This window comes from Calonectris borealis, chromosome W (assembly GCF_964195595.1).
Source record: "Calonectris borealis chromosome W, bCalBor7.hap1.2, whole genome shotgun sequence".
Taxonomy (NCBI): Eukaryota; Metazoa; Chordata; class Aves; order Procellariiformes; family Procellariidae; genus Calonectris; species Calonectris borealis.
Genome location: NC_134351.1, coordinates 42,317,470 through 42,340,036, shown reverse-complemented (window position 1 = coordinate 42,340,036; position 22,567 = coordinate 42,317,470). Strand labels below are relative to the sequence as shown.

Below are 22,567 nucleotides of genomic sequence, written 5' to 3'. Positions count from 1 at the left end.
TTACTTGCTTGCATGAAATTGCTGGCGTGGATATTTGTTTGCTGGATCAGAACATCAAGGAGGAATTGTGAATATGATAATGAACTAGATTTTTTTAGCATGTTTTCTATGGAATTTTTTGATCTCCTGTGCTACTATAAATGAAAAGTAAATCTGATCAGAGAAACAGAAGAGTAGACATTGTTACAAAAATTAATTCTCATCTTCTTTCATATGTGAGTCAGTGTTCCTTGATGAAATAGGATTATTGTTATTTTAGTTTAGTCATTTAAGATTTAAAATTTCCAGTGGTGAACTTCTAATTAGTTGAATAGATCATGAAATGCTAGAGCAATTTGAAAGAACCCATATTCCTCTTCTGAAGGAACTTGTATTCCTGTTCAAGGGGACGAAGCAATGTATTTGGAAGGAAATACTGGAGCATGGAAGAATCAGACATCACGTTTTAGTGAAACAGTAGATGTGATCTGAATTGGTAATGAATGTTCCTGAGTGACTGGTTGACTTTGAACACCTAAGGAGCTTTTATAGGAATCATAATGTTTTTGAAATATGCTTTTATGGAATGGGCTGTGCATATGCATGAAGTGGATGAAAGAAACTCAGTGGGCAAAATGGTGGCAGAATGTTTAATTGTTCATATGTACAAAATTCAAATAAACCTATAAACTTACATGCAAAATAATAATAATAATTTATAATTAAATTAAGCATGCTAAAATATATTTATTATAATAAATAATTATATTATACTAATTACTTGTAATTCACCATAAACCTATATACAAAATCATTTTGGCCAGATTTACAGATCATTGATTTTCAATGATGCCTTTAATAGTAAGCTAATTAGATTTTCAATGATGCCTTTAATAGTAAGCTAATTAGACAAAATGAATTATTTTCTATATGTATTTTCCATATAGGTGTGCACCTCACATGCTGCTGACATTAATGAACTATTTGCATACTAATACATTCACCTGATGTGTCCAAGATGTTTTTCCCTTGCATTCTGAGTGCAAGGATAGGGTCTGTGGATGATGGCAGGCTTAATTATCTGTGAAAAATAAAGCCCTGTGTTTCCTCAGAGAATAACTAAACTGTAGGCAAGGATTATTCCTCCATAGGCTACTTCAGGAGACCCCAACATCAGCTTCCTCTTTGCAATAAAGCAATAATATCTCTGTGCTCCTCGATCTTTGGTCTCTTTGCTGATATTACTGAAGAAAGGCACATTAACAGTATTATGGTGTTGAAATTCAAGACTTTTGAATTTGTAAGTAGAAATTAAATATGGTATTTAATAAAGAAAGTATATTTCAGGTATAGAAGATTTGCATTAAGACAACTAAGCTGTAGTTCCAAAGCACTACATTAGCTCTCTTGAATCAAGTTGGCGACAAATCTTTTTTTACAAAATATTTCATAAAGTAGTAGATTAAAAAAGCACTTACTCTCAATATGTATATATTAAAATGGTGAGTAATCATATACATATTTTAGAATTACACACTGTTGCTTTTGGGAAGTTGATGTGGATTTCATCATCCTTAACATTTTATTAAAAAAAAGTACCCTGTTGAACTGGAAGGGTAGAGGTTGTTTTCCAATAATGATATATATATTAAAAAATCTGTTGAATATTTTCTGAATTTAAAGTTTTGATGATTTGAGCACTTGGATTCTCATTTGGACATTCAGTCATAGGATTTTTTGCATAATTCTATTTTTCCTGGATATTTTGAAAAAAAAATTATAAGACATTTTAAGAAAAAAAAAAAAGAGAAGAGATTTGAGGGCTCTGACCATTCTTGTTCTGTCTGTGCAGTTCGACAATCAGCAAGCATTGGGAGGCAGAACTGGCCACGCTCAAGGGTAATAATGCTAAGCTCACAGCAGCCCTGCTGGAGTCCACTGCCAATGTAAAACAATGGAAGCAACAGCTTGCTGCATATCAGGAGGAAGCAGAACGTCTTCATAAGCGGGTAAGTCGAGGCAAACGGCCAGGATCCTTGAGGTGGAAGTACTGGTGACTGTATTCACTCATTCTGAAGTAAAATAAGCTTATTGTTGGGGCTATAGGTTAATCCTTGAGACAGAAATTAATGATGACTTTAAAGCACACAGGGTTCCTCAGTTGAGAAATTCTTTCTTTTGTAGCAGTTCCTTTTCTGCAGAGGGTTTTGTTGCAGGAAGAGTTATCTAACCTGTGATACTTAGGACATGTCTGCCAACTTTCACTCTTCATTTGCTGCCAGCTGCATCACATCTGTTTCAGGACCTTGTCCATAGCATTACACTTTAGTCCCTCTTGCATTTAAGCCCATAGAAACTTGACATCAGATCTGTAAGTTAAAGGAACCCTGTTGTAGTTTCCACATATAGCAAAGACCAATAGCTTCCTTTCATCCTTGCACCTAAAGAAAACTGAACGTAGAATCAAGCTCATTATACACAATGAGAGATCTGCCTCTGCTTTCATACAGGAGGGGCAGGGTCCCGTGTCCTTCACTGTAAATTTTGTTTGCAGAGGTCATTTGGCAAACCAGAAATTAGAGCACAATGGGGGCAGAAATGTCAGTGTTTGAGAGAGGAATAAAGTGTATGCAAGGTTGAAGGCTGCATTATGAAAACAAGTATATAATATTTTTATTTCTTTTCACTTTTCACATGTAACTCTCTCTATATCGTATAATTTATTCATCTTTATTCATATGAATTTATCATCATAGTTTAGGACATATTTTTGTACAAAGTGAAGGCAAGATTAGCATATGTATGGAGGGAAGATGTCTTTGATGGAGCTGTATTAGTTTTGTTAATATCAGTTAACTCAGAAAAATATCAAGGAGATGACCTTAGTTAAGAAAATAAAAACAAACAAAAGCCCTATATGCTTTTTTGCATGAAGACCGGTTTCAAGAATATGCTGACAGAAGGGAGGTCAAGTAGCAAACATGTCAGACAATTTGGTTTTATATGCTGTACTCTCTTAAATGAAATAAGGTATGGCAATTATAGTTAGCCAAATCCTGCAAATTGTGAAGGGTTCTTTCAGACCTGTGCTGGATCTGCCCAACTGGAGGCTAGCAGTCCCAAGAACAAGGATCATTGATCTGAGGAGGAGAAATTCAGCACGCTGCATCTAATCTAGAGGTCTGGAAGAACAGCAAGAATTCCCTTGAGCTTGAGAAACCTGGGAAAAGGCAGGTTGCTGGGGCTATCCTATACCTAGACTGACTTGCAAATAGGGATCTTGAAGTCCCAGACAAATGAGTTGATAGGGAATGTCGTGGTTTAACCCGACAGGCAGCCAAACACCACGCAGCCACTCGCTCACTCCCCACCCCCACAGTGGAACGGGGAGAGAATCAGAAGGGTAAGAGTGAGAAAAACTCGTGGGTTGAGATAAAGACAGTTTAATAGAACAGAGAAGGGAAAATAATAATAATAATAAAAGAATATACAAAATGAGTGAAGCACAATGCAATTGCTCACCACCCGCACTGACCAATAACCAAGTATCGATCACTACTTCCTAGAACACACCTACCATTCATATACTGAGCATGACGTCATATGGTATGGAATACCCCGTTGGCCAGCTGCACTAGCTCCCTGATTATGTTCCCTCCCATCTTGTGCACCTAGCTCAGTCGGTAGAGCATGGGAGCTGTCCTTGGACTAGGAGGGCACTTAGCAACAACTGAAAACATCAGTGTGTTATCAACATTCTCCTCATACTAAATCCAAAACACAGCACTAGGAAGAAATTTAACCCTATCCCAGCCGAAACCAGGACAGTATCCACCCCTTATTCTATACCATTTACGTCGTGCTTAGGTCTCACATTTTTCGATGCATTCCAATTAATCACCACCATCGTTAGAGAGATATATATATACACACACACAGATATCATTCCCTTAGTCTATGGACTATCCCTCTAAAAGGTCCGTTGAGTTCATTTAGTCCATGACTTTGGGCTCCATCTGTCATAACAGTCTTTCAGGGCGGGAGAGATGGTGTGTGGTGTTGGACTGTTGCATCCTGAAGCCAGTTCACATTTCAGTATCGCTGCGCTCGTCCGGTTCTATCATCGTTGCACTTTGCTCGGTTTCATCGGAGTTAGTTCATTCTTCATTAATCTGGGTGATTTTTACTGCTATACCATTGATAGCAACCATAGAAATAATGATATACAATATCATATAACAATTAACATCATACAATCCAGTTCATTGGCTGTTTTCACCCAAAATCAAATCCCCTTGAGGTACACACCGGACCTCCCCATCCTTTCGCATTACCCACCAAGTGAACCCAGGTCCTTGAGCAAAAGCAATCCCACGGATGGGTTTTCCCTTGCCAGAGGCAGGAGTAACCCAGACTGTCTTCCCCAGCATATTTCTTATGTGCACGACAGGGACTTTATCTCCATCTACAGTACGTAAGAGTTTTGATTGGGCAGGGCCAGCTCGATTGACAGATCCCATGGTGTTGACTAACCAGGTGACTTTTGCTAAATGTGTGTCTCAATGCTTGAATGTCCCACCACCCATTGCTCTCAGCGTAGTCTTTAGCAGTCCGTTGTATCGTTCGATTTTCCCAGAGGCTGGTGCATGGTAGGGGATGTGATATACCCACGCAATGCCATGCTCTTTGGCCCAGGTGTCTATGAGGTTGTTTTGGAAATGAGTCCCGTTGTCTGACTCAATTCTTTCTGGGGTGCCATGTCGCCATAAGACTTGTTTTTCAAGGCCCAGGATGGTGTTCCGCACGGTGGCATGGGGCACGGGATATGTTTCCAGCCATCCGGTGGTTGCTTCCACCATGGTGAGCACATAGCGCTTGCCTTGTTGGGTTTGTGGGAGTGTGATATAATCAGTCTGCCAGGCCTCCCCATATTTGTATTTCAACCATCGTCCTCCATACCAAAGAGGCTTTACTCTCTTGGCTTGCTTGATTGCAGTGCATGTTTCACATTCATGGATAACCTGTGCAATAGTGTCCATGGTCAAGTCCACCCCTCGATCACGATCCCATCTATATGTTGCATCTCTTCCTTGATGGCCTGAGGCGTCATGGGCCCGCAGAGCTATAAATAATTCACCCTTATGTTGCCAGTCCAAATCCACCTGAGCCACTTCAATCTTAGCAGCCTGATCCACCTGCTGGTTGTTTTGGTGTTCTTCAGTGGCCCGACTCTTGGGTACGTGAGCATCTATGTGACGTACTTTTACAACCAGGTTCTCTGCTCGGGCAGCAATATCTTGCCACAGTGCGGCAGCCCAGATGGGTTTACCTCTGTGCTGCCAGCTGTTCTGCTTCCACTGCTGCAACCACCCCCACAGGGCATTTGCCACCATCCATGAGTCAGTATAGAGATAAAGTACTGGCCATTTTTCTCGTTCAGCAATGTCCAAGGCCAGCTGGATGGCTTTCACCTCTGCAAACTGGCTCGACTCACCTTCTCCTTCAGCAGTTTCTGCGACTTGTCCTATAGGACTCCATACAGCAACTTTCCACCTCCGATGCTTCCCCACAAGGCGACAGGACCCATCAGTGAACAGGGCATATTGCTTCTCGTTTTCTGGTAGTTTATTATACAGTGGGGCCTCTTCAGCAAGTGTCACCTCCTCCTCTGGGGATATTCCGAAATCTTTGCCTTCTGGCCAGTTCGTGATCACCTCCAAGATTCCTGGGCGACTGGGGTTTCCTATTCGGGCCCGTTGTGTGATCAGGGCGACCCACTTACTCCACGTAGCATCAGTTGCATGATGTGTAGACGGGACCCTCCCTTTGAACATCCAGCCCAGCACCGGCAGTCGGGGTGCCAGGAGGAGCTGTGCTTCAGTACCAACCACTTCCGAAGCAGCTCAAATCCCTTCATATGCTGCCAATATCTCCTTCTCAGTTGGAGTGTAGCGGACCTCGGATCCTCTGTATCCCTGACTCCAGAACCCTAGGGGTCGACCTCGAGTCTCCCCTGGTGCTTTCTGCCAGGGGCTCCAGGTAGGGCCATTCTCCCCGGCTGCGGTGTAGAGCACATTCTTTACATCTTGTCCTGCCCGGACTGGCCCAAGGGCTACTGCATGAACTATCTCCTGTTTAATTTGTTCAAAGGCTTGTTGTTGCTCAGGGCCCCATTTGAAGTCGTTCTTCTTCCTGGTCACGTGATAGAGAGGGCTTACAATCAGGCTGTAATCTGGAATATGCATTCTCCAAAAGCCCACAACGCTTAAGAAAGCTTGTGTTTCCCTTTTGCTAGTTGGTGGGGACATGGCTGTTATTTTGTTGATCACATCCATTGGGATCTGACAACGTCCATCTTGCCATTTTATTCCTAAAAACTGGATCTCCTGTGCAGGTCCCTTGACCTTACTTTGTTTTATGGCAAAGTCGGCCTTCAGAAGGATTTGGACTATTCTCTCCCCTTTCTCATAGAATCATAGAATCATTAAGGTTTGAAAAGACCTCTAAGATCATCGAGTCCAATGGTCAACCCAACACTACCATGCCTACTAAACCATGTCCCTAAGCACCTCATCTACACGTCTTTTAAATACTTCCAGGGATGGTGACTCAACCACTTCCCTGGGGAGCCTGTTCCAAGGCCTGACCACTCTTTCAGTAAAGAAATTTCTCCTAATGTCCAATCTAAACCTCCCTTGGCGCAACTTGAGGCCATTTCCTCTCGTCCTATCGCTAGTTACTTGGGAGAAGAGACCAACACCCACCTCACTACAACCTCCTTCCAGGTAGTTGTAGAGCGCGATAAGGTCTCCCCTCAGCCTTCTCTTCTCCAGACTAAACAGTCCCAGTTCCCTCAGCCGCTCCTCATAAGACTTGTGCTCCAGGCCCTTCACCAGCTTCGTTGCCCTTCTCTGGACACGCTCCAGCACCTCCATGTCCTTCTTGTAGTGAGGGGCCCAAAACGGAACACAGTATTCGAGGTGCGGCCTCACCAGTGCCGAGTACAGGGGCACGATCACCTCCCTGCTCCTGCTGGCCATACTATTTCTGATACAAGCCAGGATGCCTTTGGCCTTCTTGGCCACCTGGGCACACTGCCGGCTCATGTTCAGCCGGCTGTCAACCAGCACCCCCAGGTCCTTTTCCTCTGGGCAGCTTTCCAGCCACTCTTCCCCAAGCCTGTAGCGTTGCCTGGGGTTGTTGTGACCCAAGTGCAGGACCCGGCACTTGGCCTTGTTGAATCTCATACAATTGGCCTCGGCCCATCGATCCAGCCTGTCCAGGTCCCTCTGCAGAGCCTTCCTACCCTCCAGCAGATCAACACTCCCGCCCAACTTGGTGTCGTCTGCAAACTTACTGAGGGAGCACTCGATCCCCTCATCCAGATAATTGATAAAGACATTGAACAAGACCGGCCCCAGTACTGAGCCCTGGGGAACACCGCTCGTGACCGGCCGCCAACTGGATTTAAGTCCATTCACCACAACTCTCTGGGCTCGGCCGTCCAGCCAGTTTTTTACCCAGCAAAGAGTGTACCTGTCTAGGCCGTGAGCCGCCAGCTTCTCTAGGAGAATGCTGTGGGAGACAGTGTCAAAGGCTTTACTGAAGTCCAAGTAGACCACATCCACAGCCTTTCCCTCATCCACTAGGCGGGTCACCTGGTCATAGAAGGAGATCAGGTTGGTCAAGCAGGACCTGCCTTCCATGAATCTGTGCTGGCTGGGCCTGATCCCCTGGTTGTCCCAGACATGGCTCGTGAGTGCCCTCAAAATGAACTGCTCCATAATCTTCCCTGGCACCGAGGTCAGGCTGACCGGCCTGTAGTTCCCCAGATCCACCTTCCGGCCCTTCTTGTAGGTGGGCGTCACATTGGCAAGCCTCCAGTCGTCCGGGACCTCCCCTGTTAACCAGGACTGCTGGTAAATGATGGAGAGTGGCTTGGCAAGCTCCTCCGCCAGCTCCCTCAGTACCCTTGGGTGGATCCCATCCGGCCCCATAGCCTTGTGAGCGTCCAGGTGGCGTAGCAGGTCATTAACTTCTTCCTCTTGAATTATGGGGGGTTTATCCTGCTCGTCGTCCTTGTCTTCCAGCTCAGGGGGCTGAGTACCCTGAGGATAACTGCTCTGACTATTAAAGACTGAGGCAAAGAAGGCGTTAAGTACCTCAGCCTTTTCCTCGTCCTTGGTGGCAATGTTCCCCCCCCGCATCCAATAAAGGATGGAGATTCTCCTTGAATCTCCTTTTGTTATTAATATACTTGTAAAAGCATTTTTTGTTGTCTCTCACGACAGTGGCCAGGTTGAGTTCTAGCTGGGCTTTTGCCTTTCTAATTTCCACTCTGCATGACCTAACGAGATCCCTGTACTCTTCTTGAGTTGCCTGCCCATTCTTCCACAAGTGATAAACTCTCTTTTTTTTCCTGAGTCCCAGCCAAAGCTCCCCATTCAGCCAGGCCGGTCATCTTCCCCGCCCGTTCTTCTTACGGCACATGGGGACAGCCTGCTCCTGTGCCTTAAAGACTTCCTTCTTGAAGAACGTCCAGCCTTCCTGGACCCCTTTGCCCTTCAGGACTGCCTCCCAAGGGACTCTCTCAACCTGAGCAGGCCAAACTCTGCCCTCCGGAAGTCCATGGTAGCGGTTTTGCTGGCCCCCCTCCTTACTTCACTAAGTATTGAGAATTCTATCATTTCATGGTTGCTGAGCCCAAGACGGCCTCCGACCACTACATCTCCCACCAGTCCTTCTCTGTTTGTGAACAGCAGGTCAAGCGAGGCACCTCCCCTGGTAGGCTCACTGACCAGCTGTGCCAGGAAGTTATCTTCCACACACTCCAGGAACCTCCTCGACTGTTTCCTCTCTGCCGTGTGGTATTTCCAGCAGACGTCCGGAAAGTTGAGAACAAGGGCTAGTGACTGTGAGACTTCTGCCAGCCTCTGGTAGAATATTTCGTCTGCCTCCTCATCCTGGTTAGGTGGTCTCTAACAGACTCCCAGCAGGATATCTGCCTTGTTGGCCTTCTCAAAAGCTTCTTCTGCTGTGTTGCCCCACACAATGATGTCATCAATGTATTGCAGGTGTTCTGGAGCCTCACCCTGTTCCAGTGCGGTGTGGATCAGTCCATGGCAAATGGTAGGGCTGTGTTTCCACCCCTGGGGCAGTCGGTTCCAGGTGTACTGGACGCCCCTCCAAGTGAAAGCAAACTGTGGCCTGCACTCTGCCACCAAAGGGTTTGAGAAGAGCGCATTAGTGATATCATTTGTGGCATACCACTTGGCTGCCTTTGACTCCAGTTCGTATTGGAGTTCTAGCATGTCCAGCATGGCAGCACTCAATGGCGGCGTGACTTCATTCAGGCCACGATAGTCTTCTGTTAGTCTCCACTCTCCATTAGACTTTCGCACTGGCCATATGGGACTGTTGAAGGGTGAGCGAGTCTTGCAGATCACTCCTTAGCTCTCCAATCGACCAATCAGCTTATGGATGGGGTTCAGGGAGTCTCGGTTGATGCGGTATTGCCGCCGGTGCACTGTTGTGGTAGCGATTGGTACCTGCTGTTCTTCGACCCTCAGCATCCCCACAACAGAAGGCTCCTCCGAGAGACCAGGCAAGGTGGAGAGCTGTTTAATTTCCTTCGTCTCCAAGGTAGCTATGCCTAATGCTCACCGGTACCCTTTTGGGTCCTTGAAATACCCTCTCCTGAGGTAGTCTATGCCAAGGATGCACGGAGCCTCTGGGCCAGTCACAATGGGGTGCTTCTGCCACTCATTCCCGGTTAGGCTCACTTCGGCCTCCAATACAGTTAACTGTTGGGATCCCCCTGTCACTCCAGAAATACAAATTGGTTCTGCCCCTTTATAGTTTGATGGCATCAGGGTACACTGTGTACCGGTGCCTATGAGAGCCTTGTACTCCTGTGGGTCTGATGTGCCAGGCCATCGAATCCACACAGTCCAGTAAACCCGGTTGTCCCTTTCCTCCACCTGGCCGGAGGCAGGGCCCCTCTAGTCCTGGTCATAAGATCTGTTTCTCACTTCTTGCAAACATGAGTCAAGAATTCCTTCATTACAATCCAAAGTAAGATCAGCCCTTCTACTCTGTCTGGGGAACTGTTCACTGGAAACTGGACCATCGTGAGACAGGTTTTTCCTGAAAACTGGAGCAGCATTTTTCCTGGGAGAACCCCGTTGTGTGATTGTTTTTCCTTGTAACTCACGTACCCGTGCCTCTAGGGTCAAGGTAGGTTTTCCATCCCACTGCCTCATGTCCTCTCCATGGTCACGCAGGTAAAACCACAGGGTGTCCCGGGGTGTGTACCTTCTATATCCTCTCTCTTGAGCAGAAGAACGCTGACTCCTAATGGCTGAGATACTGGTCCATACAGGTGGAGAATAGGACATACCCTCTTTGATTTGCTGGACCTCCTGAGACAGTTTCTCCACAGCCGAGACAAGGAGGGGGAGACACTTTCTTCATATTCCTGGAGTCTGCCAACCACCTCATCCACCGTTGGTGCTTCTTCCTCTTTCCAGCACAGTACTGCCAACGAACTGGCATACGATGCTGGTGCGCTCCGTACCAACTTCCGCCACATGAGTCACGTGCACTGGACTTCATCTGTATGTTTGGGTGTTTGCTCGTTGTCCAGGTCACTATAAACCACCTCCAGCACGCCTAATTCTCTCAGGTACTGGATACCTCTCTCCATAGTGGTCCATTTGCCTGGGTGATATATAACATTTTCCTTGAAGGGATACCTTTCCTTCACGCCTGACAGCATTCGCCTCCAGAGGCTGAGGGCCTGTGCCCCTTGTCCAATTGCTTTGTCAATGTCCCCTTCCCTAGCAAGGGATCCCAGCTGTTTGGCTTCCTTCCCCTCCAATTCCAGGCTACTGGCCCCATTATCCCAGCATCGGAGCAGCCAGGTAACAATATGCTCGCCTGGACGACGGCTGAAATCTCTCTGCATGTCTCGCAGCTCACTCAGGGATAGGGATCGGGTGGTTTCCATCTCGTTTATGAGTTCTTCCTCTTCCTCCTCCCCTCCTCGTGATGGCCCTGCTTTTCCATCATCCCTTTCTAAACGACCTGACTTTCTCTTCCAAAATTTCCTCTTCTGTACAGGGGCACTGGATACCAGCAAGTGATGGTCCTCTGGTTCAGCTGCAGTGACTGTTGCCAGGTTTTGGGTAGCTGCAATGCCTGTCGCGGGGGTTGGAGTAACTGCAGTGGGTGTTGCCGGGGTTTGAGTAGCCACAGTGCCTGTCGCAGGGATTGGAGTAGCCACAGTGCCTGTCACGGGGGTTGGAGTAACTGCAGTGACTGTTGCCGGGGTTTGAGTAGCCACAGTGGTTGTTGTGGGGGTTGAAGTAGCCACAGTGCCTGTCGTGGGGGTTTGAGTAGCCACCGTGTCTGTTGCCGGGGTTGATCTCTGGACAGTATTCCTAAATAGTTCTTTAACCCTAAACAAGTCCTGAACCACATTCAGGAGACATAGCAATATGAACACGCTTGTTTGAACATCCCAAGGATATTCAAAATTCTCAGGAACTGTTGTGGAGGGCTTCAGGAAGAGGATAGAAGAAAAAGGAGTTTCTGGAGATATGGAAGGGTTGATGAACAAGTGGGAGAAAGTGTCCCACCCTGTCTCCCCCATAAATTCATTCTCCAAGGAGAAAAAAGTGTAATTACTAATAGTTTCTCAGAGGTGGTTCCCGGGATACAGAGATGACGGCAATGCTGAGTACAGATATCAGATTAGACTCATGACCAATGATTTTATCATATCATAAAACAGTGTTACACAGTGTAGCAAGCAAAATGATAACCTTGACCCAGTTCTGAGCAGTGATAAACAGCACAACAGGGAATATATACTGCAAGTAAGGTATTGCATAACCCAACATTGAGAGCCAGCCCCACAACTTTGAGAGCCAATAAATCAACATTGTGACTGGCAACTATTAAACCAGTTTTGCCTTTAACACGCTTTGGTCAGATCTGACGTTATCTCAGGCCTTCATGCCCCACGTTGGGCACCAAAAAGGACTGTCATGGTTTAACCTGGCAGGCAGCCAAACACCACGCAGCCGCTTGCTCACTCCCCACCCCCACAGTGGGATGGGGAGAGAATCGGAAGGGTAAGAGTGAGAAAAACTCGTGGGTTGAGATAAAGACAGTTTAATAGAACAGAAAAGGAAGGGAAAATAATAGTAGTAGTAGTAGTAGTAGTAGTAGTAGTAGTAGTAGTAGTAAAATAATAATAATAATAATAATAATAATAATAATAATAATAATAATAATAATAATAATAATGATGATGGTAGAATATACAAAATGAGTGATGCACAATGCAATTGCTCACCACCCGCACTGACCGATAACCAAGTAGCAATTGCTACTTCCTGGAACATGCCTCTTATTTATATACTGAGCATGACTTCGGTACGGGATACCCTGTGGGCCAGCTGTCCCGGCTATGCTCCCTCCCAGGCTCTACCAGAGCATGGAAGCTGAATGTCCTTGACTAGCAGGGTACTTAGCAACAACTGAAAACATCAGTGTGTTATCAACATTCTTCTCATACTAAATCCAAAACACAGCACTAGAATGAAATTTAACTCTATCCCAGCCAAAACCAGGACAGGGAAGAACGACAATTTCCATTGGACTGTAACTGCGTGTGCCATAGCTGGCTGGACGAAATGCATGAAGTGTAATTAAAACTGGTGCTTTTTGCAAAGTGCTTTCATTTTAAGAAAATGAATAGCTTTGCTTCAGGTATTTTCTAGTCAGGAACAAGTTTGTCATGTGTGTTTGTATAGAGAGTGATTTTTCACTTTGTCGTCTCATTTAAGCTTCTCCTCTGGAAGGGTGGAAGTTCTAACCTGTGCTCCAGGTTTGTGAATAGATGATAATAGTCATTGTTGATAAAATTATTTAATTTATAACCTTATATTATAATTACTATAGTGCAAAAGTTCAGGTGGATTTGATCACCAGATTCAGGTTTTACAGTTAAGAACTCATTGCTAAAACGTGGAGATAATGAGGTGGCATTCTTCATACTAAAATGTATTAACAGCTTTTGTTGCAAAGCTGAGACAATACAGCAGCTGAATTATTTGCCTGCCCTGTCATGGGGAGACCCAATCAGACAAGACGGGCAAGGCACTGTGGTAGAAGATCCCTTTTTCTTAATGTTACTCTCACTCTTAGTAAAACCTTATTTAAAATCTGTTTTTGGAAAATATAATTAATGAATATAGGAATTTTTAGCACATTACTTTGCTTGTACCTGATACTACAGTTAATAGAAGTAGTAACCAAGTCTTTGTAGCTACATTCATTAATAGCTGATTATTTTTTATAACCTTTGCTCAGCAAATTTCCTGCAATTATTTTATATTGCTGAGGGAACGCAAAATCCTATAACATGGGACCATCTACACTATGCTCTTTTGATCACCTTTTACATGCCTTTATTAAATGTTTCTGTAATCTGTGACCTCGGGGCTTGTTGATATCTCACATAGAATATAGGAACGCTCTGTGCCTATGGCTCTCTGAGCATGCCTGTAAATTACGACAGGATAGTTCATCAAGAGTACTGCCCTCTATTGGAATTGCTTTTAGAAAAATATAGACTTGGCTAACTCTAGGCAAAAGTATGCAGATTATGTAAAAAAAAATCAATCTCAATCTGTTATCCATACGGTGTGATACAAGAGCTATTCTAACCTGCATGCTGGAGACTGATCTTTCAAATTGAAATGGTGCCCTGTTGTCATGGTTTAACCCCAGCCAGCAACTAAACACCACGCAGCCGCTCGTTCACCCCCCAACTCCAGTAGGATGGGGGAGAGAATCGGGAGGGCACAAGTAGGAAAACTCGCAGGTTGAGATAAAAACAGTTTAATAATGGAAATAAAACAAAGTAGAACAGTAATAATAACAATGATAACAACAACAATAACAGAATATACAAAGCAGGTGATGCACAACGCAACTGCTCACCACTCACTGACCGCGTGTTACGAACGGGGGGCCAGCCCCCCCCACCCCCTAGATTTTATACTGAGCATGATATATATGATGTCACATCATATAAAATACCCCATTGGCCAGCTGGGTCAACTGCCCCGGCTATGCTCCCCCCACTCCAGCTTCCCCTGCTCTTGGCAGAGCATGGGAGGCTGAAAAGTCCCTGGTGCAAGCCCCACTCAGCAACAACCAAAGCATCAATGGACCATCAACATTCCTCTCATACCAAACCCAAAACACAGCACACACACACCCCCAGCTACTGGGAAGAAAGTTAACTCTGTCCCAGCCGGAACCAGGACACCCATTCAAAAAGAAACTGCAAGTCATATACTTCTCTGTTACACAGATAGAAAATGTGCTGTTGAAATGGTGGATCTGGAGACTGTTGGTTATGGTATATGTGGTAGCAAGCAGTGTTAAGTCACTGTATCGTCTTATCTTTCTGTTAGGTTTATCCGTTAAGCTCAGTATAAAAACTGTTCCTCAAATTGGAATCCGTCTCACCTGAGATTATGTAGAAGTTATACATCAAGTCTAAGATGGTTCTCTTTTTTTCTTGCAATTCATGGAGAGACAAAAGCATGAAGAATAAGTGTCCCAGTCTAAGAAAACTGACTAAGGTGTTGAGTTGAATTTGCTCCTGTAAGTGCTTGTCTTTCCCCATAGGATAATCATCAAGATGGTCCTATAAACATACTTTTAGTCAGATGAAAGGAACCCCATCCTTAGTTCACAGAATCACCAAATAATTTAGCATGGAGGGGAATTTTGGAGGTTATCTGGTCCAATTCCCCACTGAAAGCAGGGCCAGCTTTGAAGTTAGATCCAACTCCAGGATTGGATCAGGTTACTCAGGGCTGTGAGTCAAGTCTTGAAAAATGGAGATCCCACAGCCTTTCTGGGCAACCTGTTCCAATGTTTGACCACCCTTCTTGTCAAATTATTTTTCCTAATATCTAATTGGAAATTGCCATGCTGCAACTCACGTCTGTTGCCAGTTCAGAAGAAAAATGGTTTTTGATCCAAAAGAACCTTTGTTGAGAAAAGTTGAATAGAAATGCTCCTAGAAAAATTTATTTCAAGGAGAAACAAAAGTTTGGAAATTAATTTGCATGTTCAATTGTAGTGTAGTTGTTGTTTTATATAGAAAAGTTGGCTGTCACAGCATCTTGCCCACTGGAGAAGAAGAATGTGTGAAGATATGTATGCATTGGAGGGATATGCTTACTTACAAGATCACAGTCTTTTATAAAATAGACCAGCCTCCAAAATGAAGAATGGTACTGCCAACACTAGCTGCTATATTCAGTTCAATTTAATAATATATTATGTGGTTTATATATAATGTAATTGTGGTATTCACTCCTTACATGCTTTAGGTTTATATACAAGTTTTGGTTCCTGAGTCATCTGTCTGCAAGCTACAGTAGACACATATCCTCTGTTAAGTGTGGTGTATGTGGGGAAGTAATGCATATTGATTAGTAAACTTTGCATTATTATTTCCATCTTTAGTGTCCTCTTTATATAAATAGCTTTATTTACATAAATAGTTTCCTCTTTACATAAAAAAAATATTTTTTATTGCTAATATTGTCGTCTTAGTTGAATTCTTATGGTACCTTTTTTCACAGTTTGAACTTTGTCATGTTTTATTTATAAATATCCGTTGATTTTACATTATATCTCACCCTTCTATTTTCCATTTTCCTCATTCACCGTGATAAACTGAGTCTTTCAGCTTGTGCAGTATTTCTTGTAAACTTTACTTTTTAATTTGTTTTAAATTATTTTAAACCCAACATTCTATACTTGTTTTCAAATTTGACTGAAATTGTTTTTCTGTGTATCGCATTGTTTACACTTTTTAAAATACAGAAACAACGCTAAAATGCCCCTCTCTTTGATTTTCCTCATCTATCAGTTCAGTTTTTCATATTAACCTACATTTATTTGCTTTCTCTGAGGCCTTTATCTTCCTTCTCCCATTTGTTCTCTGCGTTAATAATGCCTAGAGCTGAGAAGAAACAGAGCACACATTCAGTGTGGCTGAGTACAAAGTTCTCAATAAATTAAAGTTTCGTGCTCTCTTCTGATATACTGTGAGCTTAAGTCAGAAATACTGTACTTTGATATTTTGTCAGACATTATATTTTTCAAAAGTTTACTAAATGAGTGTATGGATTTTTCCCTCTAAAATACAAAGAGATAATAATTATGGGAAGATGTGATGCCCAGTCAAGAGCTTAATTTAGAGTTCTCAACCTTCTCTCCTCTAATCTGCTCAGAAGCAGTTTAACAACAAGGATTTCCCTTAAATGGGGTTGGGGAGCACTCCAACACACCTTGCATAGCTTTTCGAAGTCAAAAGGGATTCATGAATTTAGAACAGCTCAGTAACAGAAAGAAAAACCCTGAAGTGAGCTACTTGAGACAAATAGAATAGCATTGGTACTAACATTAATCCTGATATCACAGAAAGGAAAGGATTGTATGGTGATATGAATTATGGAAAGTAACCCAAAGTTTCATCTTTGTCATGTAAAAAATGAAAATTATACATTTTTTTCTTGCATGCTAACTGCTAAAGTAAATCATCCTATGACACTAGGCAATAACACAAATTAATAACACCAGTGCATAATAAAAGAGCTGCAGTCCTTGAAGATCATTCATCTGCAGGAAAAGAAACCTGAGATAACAAGAGATGAAGGCAAGTGATCAAGCTCTTGGGTATTCCTGAAAGAACAGAGAGGCAAACTCTTGAATTCTAGCTTGTTATTTTACCAGGATTTCCTAGGAAATAAGTTAAAATTAGCTTATTATGTTCCAGTTCTTTCATTCAATGAATTAAATAAGTATGAGGACATCTTATGTAGTCATCAAAAACACCCTAATTTCACTCCTGTTAAAAGAAATTTTAAAGTGGATATTAAAAAAATGCATGAACATACAGAAATAAAACCATGGTCATTTTACTGGGCTATTTCTGTGCTACTTAAAGAAAACATGAATCTATAAAAGCAGTTGTTAAAGTCCACAGGAAGTATGGGATGCCATATAAGCCATCTGCTCGGATTATCCAAAAAATTTCTATAGAAAATCTTTGCAGACCCCTTAGCACTCACCTCCACGTTTCCACCAGCTGCATTAATAATTGAATAACCAAAACTCAATTTTGAACATGCAGATGTGTGATAAAGTTGCTTACTGAATCGGAGCCCATATTGTGGGCTTCTTACTTGCTGAGAAGTCAGTGCTTATTGAACAACTTATTAGCAGCATTGTGGGACTACTGTGAATAACTGTTTGGTTTTATATGACCAAGGAAGGATATTTTCTAAAAGTGGAAATATGAAATAAAGTGACAGAAAGTGTGGTAACAAGAAATTTATGAATGGAGTTTTGATCCAAAAATTTATTGGCAATGTACCTTTTTAATGTGATGCCTATCTCTTGTCATCCTCCCTTTAAGACTGTCCCTCCTACCCCCACTGAACAATCCAAACTTATATTTAAATTTGGTTTGATCGATTAAAGAAAAAAGTTATCCAAGTATAACTTCCTTCTTAAGGTATTGTAATTAGCATGTGGCTAGATAGTAGCTTGGTACCATTTGTTTAATGAAAAAAATAGATGAGCATTTTGCAGGGTAAATATGGTTAGTTTGGCAATTTAATCAAAGCAGTGGGATTACCATTTTGCTTGTATTTGTCTATGCATTTAATTGAAACAAATGTGTGTGCAGATGGACCAATCCTGAGTGCACAAAAAATGGACAACTGAGTCCATATTTTTACATATGCAGTCCTTTCATCTGGAATTGCAAATAAATTTTCGTTGCACTAGAAACTCCCGAAAAGGCAAAAAAAAGGGCAGTTCTTGCCCAAGTGAGGTCATAATGCTAAATATTGACCAAATGTTCAAGAGAGATGTTCTGGGGAGTATTAGGGTTTTCTACAACACAGTAAGATCTGGAAAGGCTAATTGTTCTAACTGTGATAGTCGAGTTTTTAGAAGACATGGGAATATAGTGACTTTGTTTTTTATTTTTGAAATTACAAACTTGCCTTAAAAAAGAGTTTATGTTTTAAAGCAGGCTGTAATTATCTGCATGAGGTCCGTTATCCTTCTTACAGTGGAACTAGTTTCTAATAAAAAGAAATCCAGAGTAATATTTTAAAAATCCTTGAGAAGAGAAACCATTGCGGAGGCTGACCACCATTATCCATTGCATGGAATTAGGGGATACCAAAGAAAAAAAATGAGCATTTTATTTCAGGGGATATGTATTTTTTCTCTCAGATGTACATTTTTGCTCCTCCAATATCCATTTCAGCTATCATAAGTTCCATATTAATTTTGAAATGGTATATGTTGTCAGTCTTGACATTAGAGTATCAGAGCATTTCCTAGGACAGGATTTCTGAAATCTAGCACGTACTCTCAGCTCCCTTTCTATGTGTGATTCCTAATATAAATAATCCACATCTAGCCTTTACAAGATTCAACCCTTAGTTAATACTTACAGTTTACTAAAAAGACAGCCCCTTTTCAGACAGAGCAGGTGAATCAGATTATGGTAGTTTTATTTTCTGAAATCAAAATGTGAATTCGGCTTTTTTTTATGGATGGTGAACTGAAGGCAAGTCCTTTCTGTCTTTGTTTTTAGAGCAGATTTGCATTTAGGACCCAAGACTATTCATTGGTTTTTTTTCTGGGAATTCACTTTCACTGAATGTGGGGTGATACAAAAGTGTCATATACAACATTATAATTTGGAAAAGAAATAAAAACAACCAACCAAACTGCTGTCACTCTGGGAAAGGAAAAAAATGTTTTCACTGAAGGGTCCCTCATCCCCATCTTCATCATCTTTCTAAAAAAACTAAGAAATGCTTTAAGATCCTTTTATCTGCAAGTTATAAAAAACATACACAAACATGCCACAACATTTTTATGTAGTCAAAGCTTTGTAGAATAAAATATATCCTGTGATTCCAAAACTCCATTGGAGAATGAGGAAATTACTGGAGTTAAATCCTCAGGATTAAAGGATGACATATCTGTACTGTGTTTGCTATTGCATGTATTTCATGAGCTGGTCAGATAGCTGGAAAAAATATTTGCTAATTAGATTGCAGAGAAAGGGATGTCGCCTGAAGTTAGTATTAGCATTATCAGTTGCAAATAATAATGCATGGCTGAAGCTCAAAGCATCGATTTTAGTACACTTATATTTTCAAATATTCCTACTGCAGTTTCATTACTTTCTTCACAAAAATCAAGCAGATGATGGATTATTCCTCTTTCATCTCTGTAGGAATGAATAACTGGAAAACAGTTTGTTATTTCCATGGCTTGAGGCATCAGTGCCCACAGAGAAAAATGTGTCCTTTTCAGCAAAATCTTTAATTGTTTTCTCAGTTGAAAAAAGTACTATATTGTTGGTAACGCACAAAACTCCCCCTGCCCCCAGGTTATCATTTTATCTATGGGTAAATCTTGGAAAACTACAATAATTAATTTGCTGTCAGAAGTGTTGTATATGAATAATACTATGGTGCACTTTTTGTTCTTTCAACAGCAACCTTGAAAAGCGATTTTCCTTGTTTTCTGCATTTTCACATTTCTTAGCACCAAAAATCTTTCCAGAGTTTTTATTCTTGAAAGCTATGCTAGAATTATTTTTATGATCAGCTTGTTTGCATGCTGTCTTCCATCTTACTGTCCACCATGAAGAACTGAGAAGCTGCTTCTGCATAAATTATGTGAAACTTTATGCAGTTATTCCCAGTTTTGCTGAGCCATGCAACATCATTTCTCTTCTCATTGTGGAAAGCAAAGGGCTCTTTTCTTCTTTGTAGGAGGTTCATCTTGAATTATTGATGGAATAATATTATCACAGTCACAGTTATGATCCATTTAGGGATGTAACTCAACCAGCTAAAAATACATAATTAATACTTAAATTCAGTCTTGCATGTGAGCACTCTGCCTGTTCTGCACTGTAGCCTGGGTTAGTAGACCTTGGATATCGCGTTCCACAATAAATATAAGGGATAAAAATATCTTTAGGGAACAACAAGTTAATAGTGTCAGGTATATCTATAAAAAAGGCTACAGTTACACTGAAAATATGTTCTAATCTCTCTTTCTTTGCATTTCTGTAGTAGTTGAAGTAATTTCTGTATGAAGTTTAGAAGGAATTTCATGATCTGCTGGCACTGAATTTAAGATGCTGAATATTGTTGTTTGAGATCAGAAGTGTACAAATTTATCTCAAGAAAGTGGTTTGAAAAAATGAATCAACCTGCAGCGAACATAGCTCAGATTCATTCCGTCAATAATTGCTCGGGGAGGGTTACCACTCGAAATATTTCTGTCATTCCCACTTCTTTGCCTCTGTCTAACCAAAGTCTTCACTCATGAAGCAGTTGTCAGTGTTGAGATTTGGTGCAATCTCCTCTCTTGGTTTCTTTGTGCTTTGGTTTTTTTTCTTTGAGAGATTCTTCAGTCTTCTGAAGCTTTGAGCAGTCACTGTCTTAAGCTCACATCAAGTCTGTAACCCCTCGTTGTGTTACGTGGCCCAAAGCCTCACTCCTCCAGTCTTCCCAGCAGCCCAGTGTGTGCTAGCTGTCTGCTACAATGAAAACTTCTTCCTGGCATCCTCCTCTATTTATAGGCTGTTGACCCTAGATCAAAATTTCCAGAAAACTCTTGAATGGTCTCTGCTGAGAAGTTCTAGGCTCTGCCAGAACAAGTTGCCTTGCTGTCTTATTTCAGCTGACATATTTCACACTGAAGTATGCAGTTAAGTATAATAATGGCCATATACTAGAACAGTTAGCTCATTAAATAGTCACTAAAAAGCCCTTTCAGAATTTTTTTCCCTATGTGCAATCCTTACTTGGATGATAAATGCAAAATAAAGAAGCAGAGGCTAAGAACAATATTTTTTTTCTTTTTTAGTCTCAAATACGAAGCCACAGTATTGACTTTTTTCAGATATGCAAGTCAGTGCAGTCTTACGATAGCACAATAGCAGAACCTTGTTTAATCAGTTATTGTTCAAAGACTGTTTTTTTCAGTCTGAATTCTGTACTGGAAAAAAGGCTTAATCACAGGTACATTGCTTAGTGTTGCTGTGCAAAGCCTTGAATGATTGATTGAGCCTTGCTCTTAAACATGAAACACTGAATGAGGAGATGTCCCTGAAAAGAGCATGTGGGAGGGTCAGACTAAAGCATTTTAGCTTCCTTTTATGCCCCCTTCTGTGCATAATGCATAAACTGTTATTTTTAATGACTTCTGGACCACTGGTCATGAGAAAAATAAATTCAATTTGAAACAAGGAAATAGAGCAAGTAAATGCTATCCAGATTTTTGCCTAGAGCTTTATCTTTTGTTGCTTCTGTTTTCAATTGCATATTCTTTATATCGCATCATTTTCCAGCCCATCTTACTCTACAGATTTTTTGAAAGGGTCACAATATGATTTTCTTTTTTATAGGTACATTCAAGAAGAGAACATCATGAAGATATTTGACATCTTTTCATCTCTTTGTAGGAATGGACATTTAAATATGACTGTGATTAAAGTAAACCCGTTTTTTTAATTGAATTTGTTCTTTTTTTCCAAGTTACTGATTTTTCAACGAACAGTGAACAAAACAGTTGAACAATGCATTATTTTCTTGCATAAGCAGTAAGAAATGGACGTTTGCCCAGAGAAAAGCTGGACCAGAGTAAGACATCACAGCCCCTTTAGCATGGGTAATTAATTGCCCTTCTGACAGTAGTTGCCTCCATTGGCAAGGTTTGTGAGAGCACTCCCTACTATGCTCAAGCAAAATTAGCTGTGTTTGCTTAAGCAATTTCAATAGGTGTCTTGAGTTAGTATGGACTGGAGTGTGCTGGGGAGTGTTCACGTGAGCCACAGAGCCGGCAGGGCTGTAGTGGCAGGTGTTTTCAGCCAGCGACAATACATGCAGCTGAGAGCTGTAACATTTCATCCACCCCAGTTCAATCCACCAGCCTCCCTGGACTCCAGGCTCGCACCAACACATGCATCCTCACCATGTGTACCAACCCAGAGGAAACCATGTGGAGAGCAGTGGGGTCCAAGCCCTTCCTTAGTCACAGGATGGGACACCTCTGCACCTGCTTCTAGGGCACTAGGCACTAGGACAGAGGTGGTACAGGGACTGGGTTTTCTTCTTTCTCTCCTGTTGAGGCTCTTCCACTTTGTGTAAATGAGTATTCACTGTGCCAGTACTTGGTAAGAGCCAGCAGGTATTGCTGAGTGCAACAGCTTTAAAAGAGAGATTGACCTTCTTGGAGGTTACCATGCAACGTTCCAGTCTTTACCAATGGGTAGGAGAGGGTCTGACCCTGGGTTCCCATAACAACCCTAGCCCTGGGTTCACAGAGGCTTCCACCTCCAATTCAAGACTCAGTTCAGCAGAAAAGCATGGAAATGTTTAACAAGTTGAACTTCAGAAGGTGGGCGAGGTGGGTGAATTTGACAGTTCCAGAAAAACTT

General features: G+C 42.1%; 1 protein-coding gene across 1 annotated transcript in view; it reads left to right on the top strand.

Annotated features, from left to right (window-relative positions):
- Window positions 1–22,567, top strand: part of LOC142075068 (homer protein homolog 1-like) — a 139,350-nt gene that overhangs the window by 107,432 nt on the left and 9,351 nt on the right. Inside the window, exon 4 of the mRNA XM_075136073.1 lies at window positions 1,832–1,988. Within this exon, the coding sequence (XP_074992174.1) occupies window positions 1,832–1,988 (157 nt within the window). The remainder of the gene's footprint in view (window positions 1–1,831; window positions 1,989–22,567) is intronic.